This window comes from Grammomys surdaster, unplaced genomic scaffold, assembly GCF_004785775.1.
Source record: "Grammomys surdaster isolate TR1022 unplaced genomic scaffold, NIH_TR_1.0 311030, whole genome shotgun sequence".
Taxonomy (NCBI): Eukaryota; Metazoa; Chordata; class Mammalia; order Rodentia; family Muridae; genus Grammomys; species Grammomys surdaster.
Genome location: NW_021626167.1, coordinates 1,528 through 8,081, shown reverse-complemented (window position 1 = coordinate 8,081; position 6,554 = coordinate 1,528). Strand labels below are relative to the sequence as shown.

Here is a 6,554-nt window from a genome sequence, read left to right as displayed (position 1 = left end):
TCTCTCTCTCTCTCTCTCTCTCTCTCTCTCTCTCTCTCTCTCTCTCTCATGTGCGCATGTACACACACACACACACACACACACACACACACACACACACACACGTGCGCGCAAGCACACACACAAAAACAAGCTCAGTGATTCCTCTTCTTTAACAATTCAAGTAAAACATATCTAAAAATTCAATATGAGAATTATTGGTGGATCTACTGACTATACAGACTGAAAATAGATATGAACACTTGTCACTAACTCTGACAACCTGAGCTCAGCCCCTGAGCTCACGGACTGACCACATAGTGGAAGGAGAGAACCAATTCCCAAACATTGTTCTGTGATCTCCATATGCAGTCTCCTCTATCAGAATACATATATGTAATGCATTTTTGAAGGGAAAAAAGTGGCCATGTCTATATCAGTTAATATTCACTTGGCACCAGCCACAATACATCTGATGCATCTCTAAATATCCTTATTTCACACTTTCTCAAGACAGAAACGCTTCAGAGATGTTTTCACCAGGAAAATCAATTCTAGTGATCAGCTGTGTGATCAAATATAATGGTTTGGGTTGAGGCTGTAGTCTAGAGGTACAGCACTTGTCCGGCATGCAAAGAACCTGGGTTTGATCCCTCACACCACAGAGCATGTAAAAGTCAATGCACTATTACAATGACTTTTTAATTATATTTCATAGGATGCTGTTTCCATAGTATGATGCTCTTACTATTGTATATAGTATATCTAAAACAGGTAAGAATTTTAAAAAATATTCCTTAATTGGTATCATTTGTATTCAGCTATCTGAATGGTTAAATTGGCTGAATATAAAAATATGGAAAGAGGATTAAAATATATTCCCAAAAAGTTATACAAGACTCTGAAGATGAGGAGGAAAACGAGTTTGTGCATGCATGGACATGGAGGTATGTGTTGGGAACACAGGGATACAAAGTTTATGTTAGCAACTCAAGTCAAATACAAATCCTGAGTCCATCCTAAAGGATTTAATTAGAAATCTAGTGTATTGGAAATACAATATGGGACATGCATAAAAATACAAAATGGAACAAGTTTACAAATCTGAAATAGGAAAAAGTGGAGCAGAGCTTTGATTTAATCTTGCTTTTCATTTTCTTTCTTTCTTATTTTATTTTATTCTTCTGTGTGTAACTTGCCTGCATATATGTCTGTGGACTGTGTGTGCAGTACTCAGATACCAGAAGAAGGCATTAAAGAAGAATGGAGTTAAAGGTAGTCATGATTCATTGTTATTTTTTTCAAGACAGGGTCTCACACAATCTTGGTTGGTCTCAAAACTGCCTAGGAAGCAGAGGATGACCTTGAATGTCTGATCCTCCTGCATGACCTCGCAAGGACTAGGCTGATGTCAGTCACTACACATAGAGCTTTTTGTTTTTGTTATAAACTTCATATTGCCCCTTATTTTGAACTGCATACTTATTTTTTCCCTAGGTAAGCATTACAATTTCAAAAGTGTAAGAATGGAAACTGTCTCACCAATAGTCATAGCTCTCATCCCAGTTGTCAAAATGTACCAGGAAACGATTGTCCACCATATCTGTTACCGTAGCAACGCAGATGACAGAAGGGCTCTTTTTGTCTGCAGCCTCGAGCTTCATTCCAACTCGAAATCCTGATGGGATCACTGTCTATGGAAACACGCAGGTTTAATTGGAGATGGGCACACACTTCAACAATGAAGACCTACATACCCTATGCCACGCTTCAAGGATCGGCATCCGTCCACAGCTTCATTCACCTAATTTAAAGATGCTATGCTGGCCTCACAGCGGGGTTGCTTTCTACTGGCAACAATAAAAAACAAAGCTCCACAGTTACATTTAATTAGCTGAGCTTCAGAACTAAACACCCCAACCTTGCAGAGTTTAACATAATTAATTTCAGCCTGTGTGCTTTACTACCTTAGTTAGGAGACATATGCTAGGCAGGCAAGTTTGATTCACCACATGGCTGATTATTTGTCCATTTGACAATGAAAATTATTTCACACAAAAGATGCAGTTAATTGAGTTTAAAATGTGGCATGATTACGAATTCACTCCAAGCTCTGCGAATATCTCACAAGTACTCTACAGAAAGTAGGTCACCTTCCTATGTGAAAAGCTTCAAGCTATTGCAAGTTTGGCTTGCTACTACACACAGCTTTGTTCACAGCAGCAGGAGAGAAGTTCCCTGTTAACACACACTGTCATTAGAAATTTTAAGTATTTTATGGAAATCCACAGATTATCAGCCATAAAAGTTCACTGAGGCAGTGCTTGAGGGAACAGCAATGTGTAAGCAAGCCTCACAATCTTTTGTGGAAAAATATTGTAATCTCAGAGTACAATACTAGAATATCCCGTATTTCAGCCACAAAAAAAAATGTAAATCATTTCTATCCTCCAATGAAAACCCTTCATTTCAAACTGAAGCATTTGGGCAGCACTGTAATGCTTTAAGCAAATAAATGTTACCTTTCATTCTACAGTAAAAGATGAAATTAAAAGTAAAACTATGTAAGTATAGCTGTTAAAAATGTAATCAAATATATCTGAAAATGGTGCTAAGTCCTGAGTGAATTAAATAGGCACGTACAGAGCACTTAGCATATATTTGAATCCTGAAATGATATATTTATAATATTTATCATAATTTATATGATATTTATTTATGACCATAAATACCCGACTATTCTGAGGTGGAGAATGTAGAAGTAGAAACATTAATTAACCCTCCAATGCCAAAACACAACCTAAGATCAGGTTGTATGCTAACCATGTCTAGAACGGTAGTGATGGCTCAGGGCAGTTAATCATGACAAGATACAAGTCACCATTAGAAGAGCAGCCAGGGGGCAGAAACATCAGGCTGCTGAGTTCCCACCCAACTGACCTTCCTCCAGGAATGTGTCTTGTCAGAGAATACAAACTGCAAGGGGAGTGGGGGGCAGCATTTACATTCCAGCGATTAAACTACCTGCCCAACTAAGAAATAATAAAATAGGCTGACCATATTCTCTCTCTCTCTCTGTGTATCTCTCTCCCTCCCGCTCTCCCTTTCTCCTTTCAATCTTTAATTCAACCTACTTTATGTTCAATGTAATCAGAGCATATTTCTTCCATTAGATTTGTATCCTCAAACCAGTTGCTTGATATCACTACCCAAAGGGAAAGTTTTCCCCATGCCAATACTTGTTCCATCGGGAGGGAATCCTGGTGCCTCTATCCTCTTTACTCCCTGATACCTAAAAGATGAATCCAGGGAAAGAGGATGCTCAGACTCTTAATAGAGAGCCAGGATGCAGAGACATGGGTCCTACTGTCCGCTGAGGGTCCAGGGAGTTGCAGGGGTGATGGGAGACAGAAAAAAAACTTGATTCCAGGGCTCGGAATCAAGAGGTTCATTTGTCTGAAGTGAAAGGTCGCATGTGCCCTCACATCTAGTTCTTTTGAGCTATAAGGATGACATTTCTTTTGCCCCTGCTCTAAGTAGATCAAATCTTGGGAATGGAAGAGTATAATGCAAGAATAGACAAGAAATAGAAAATGTACCTACATCTGCCTTTGCTTCTCCTACAAAAATTACGGCCACCAAAGGTATACACCGCAATAAAGGCAGACCAGAGTCCCTAGTGATCTCTGGCCAGCAAACTCAAACAGGGCTATATCCATCACACCATGTGATTTCTGACTGAACAGCACTCCTAATTAAATGAAGGTAACATTATAATGTTCCAGCCGATTTAATTTTTATGCATCTTAATTGTAAGCCACACCTGGATTTCATATTATGTTGCCTTCTACCATTCAGTAAGACAACCATAATATGGCTATAAAATAGATATTTGTTCATGAAGAATTTAAGCTAATTTTAACGTTTAATTAAGACATGAGAACTCTACTTACCAAAGCAATAAAATTTATTATAGTTCCTTGTTATCACTTGGGATTTATCCTACAAGACACTTAAAAAAAAATCGCTCATTCTGAAAGGAAAAGTACTTTAGGTGCACTTACTATGTTCTGATTTTCAAATAATGACTTGGGAGCAGCTTGGGCTTTGCATGTCTTAAGGTAGGACTGCCAATTAAATTCTTCTTCTTTATACCCTAGAGGAAAAGCACATGTGGACAGAGTTAGGAAAATTACAAAGAACCACCAGCTAACTCCCAGTCTTACTGCAATCAAATGATTTTTTTTCAATAAATAAAATTTAACCCATAATTTATAACGATGTTAGTTTTAGATACAGGTGGTATTTATCTCTAAGTTTCTTATTATTTTTTCAACTCTAAGTGGATGCGGTGATGGATATACAGAAAAGGAATAAGGAAGGAGATGTATTCTGAACCTGCTATGCTTTTCGGTGTCAAGTTCCTTGTATCAATATAGTTACAGTTCCTCAGAAGTAGGACTTGTAACCTGGAGTAATAACCCTCCTCAGAGCTGAAGGGGTTTGCGGCCCCATGAGGAGAGCAACAATACCAACCAACCAGAGCTCCCAGGGTCTAAACCACCAGCCTTGGAGCACATAGGGAGGAACCCATGGCTCCAGCTGTATATGTAGGGGAGGATGGCCTTGTCCGGCATAGGTGGGAGAGGAGATCCTTGGTCCCATGAAGGCTGGATGCTGAGTATGGGGGAATTGGAGGGTGAGGAGGTGGGAGGGTGGGTAACGTGGGGGCACATCCTCATAGAAGCAGGAGGAGGAGGGATGGGATAGGGGGTTCCTGGGTGGGGGATGGGGGGAGAAATGGGGTAAGGGGATAACATCTGAAATGTAAATGAAATATCCAATAAAAAAAAAATAACCTTCCTCAGTTTCCCTCACCTAATCTAACCACAGGAAGAGACAAGGCCTTGTCTAACAGTTCCATTTTTTTTTTTTTTTTACAAGAAATGAAGTTCTAAAAGGACTTTTGTATTTCTCAAAAGTCTCACATTATCTTTAACTTTTAGTTAGAATAAAGGGTTGGTGGACTGCTATCAAATAACATGTTTGGGGCTGGACTGTGGCTCAGTGGACAAGCTCTTGACAGGCTGCAGGGCCCTGAGTTCTACCCCCAACACTGTAGGAAGTAAAAAAAAAAAAAAAAAAAAAAAAAGGGGGAAGAAGAAAGAGAGAGAGAGTTATTAAATACATAGGGACATAGGGGATGGACTGAAAATGATAATATCTGCTTTTCTGAAGATTTTTAAAATAATTATAAAACAGGTTTTTAAATACTCTGGCAGATTATAATATAAAGGACTCTGCTGGGTATGGTTGTCTGTGCCTGTCAGCACTCAGGAGACAGGAAAAATGGTGAAGTGTTCAATTTTGAGAAAAGGCTGTATGTCTCAAAAATAAAAAGCAAGGAACTCCACATGGCTAGGGGCATAAATCAGTGTAAAGCATTTGTTTCACATGAATGAGCCCCTAATCTTGATCCCTATCACCAAAAAATAATTATTATTAATAGTCCAACATCTATGCATAGTAATTTTAGTGCTATATTCTCAAGGCATGGCTTCTCAGGAGTCTCTCTCTCTCTCACTACCTATCCCTCTCCCACTGAAATCATGCCTACTACTGTAATCCATCTTGGCCCTGAACTTACAGTAAACCCCAGACTCACTTCTAACCAACAATCTTCCCACCAAAGCCTCACTAGATTTGGATTACAGGTGTATGACACCACATCTGGCTTCTCAGTACCTTCTATATAGTAAAATAGCAGTAAAATTAATTTCTCAAATGGTTTTCTTCAAGACTATGTGTGTATATATTCACACATATATACAGATAAAACAGATCTGTATGTATAAGTAATTTATAGTCAATAATTATTATTATTCCATTATTATTTCATATGCAAAAACTACATGAAAATAATTCAGTATCTTAAATTAGATTTTCCTTTATTTCTTTGATCTTAAAAAGCATGTTTTACACCATGAACAATAAACTTGAATTGATTATCATAAAGAATAATTCCTAAAGCTTCCAAGTTAACATCGCAGAAAGTAAAATTGTACTGAATTTAAAGTAAGGAGAAAAAGCAGCGGCACCTTTTGGAGGGCGGAGCTTATGGCCAGTCTTCTCACACCAGCCCACAGGGTGAATGTCCAGAGCATCTGCGTTTACCCAGAAGTCATAGCAATCAGAATATCCATCAAAGTGAAGCTTTATCCTATATCCACAAACCTGAAACAAGTAAGCAGGTAGAGTAAGTTAAAATACACACACACACACACACACAAACACAGATACACATACACATAGACATACAGACACACACACATACACATATAGATATACACACAGAGAGACACACAGACACACAGATACTTACACACAGAGACTTATACAAATCACATACACACAGATACACATACAAACACATACAGACACAGACACACATAGATACACCTAGACATATGCAGATACACATACATACACACAGAGACACACATGTACACAGGCACAGACATGCAGATACACACACACACCACAATAAATTAGCTTGGGTATCAAGTGTAACTTGG

The 6,554-nt window shown here is 38.5% G+C and overlaps 1 protein-coding gene across 1 annotated transcript; it reads right to left on the bottom strand.

Moving 5' to 3' along the window:
• Positions 1-1,521: 1,521 nt before the first annotated feature.
• On the bottom strand, positions 1,522-6,213 carry LOC114616237 (lethal(3)malignant brain tumor-like protein 3; the record flags this gene model as incomplete). The annotated part of the gene is made up of 3 exons (XM_028761748.1): positions 1,522-1,673; positions 4,044-4,135; positions 6,078-6,213. Coding segments are annotated over 3 exons (380 nt in total), but the record flags the coding sequence as incomplete, so codon positions are not given.
• Between the last annotated feature and the right edge of the window lie 341 nt (positions 6,214-6,554).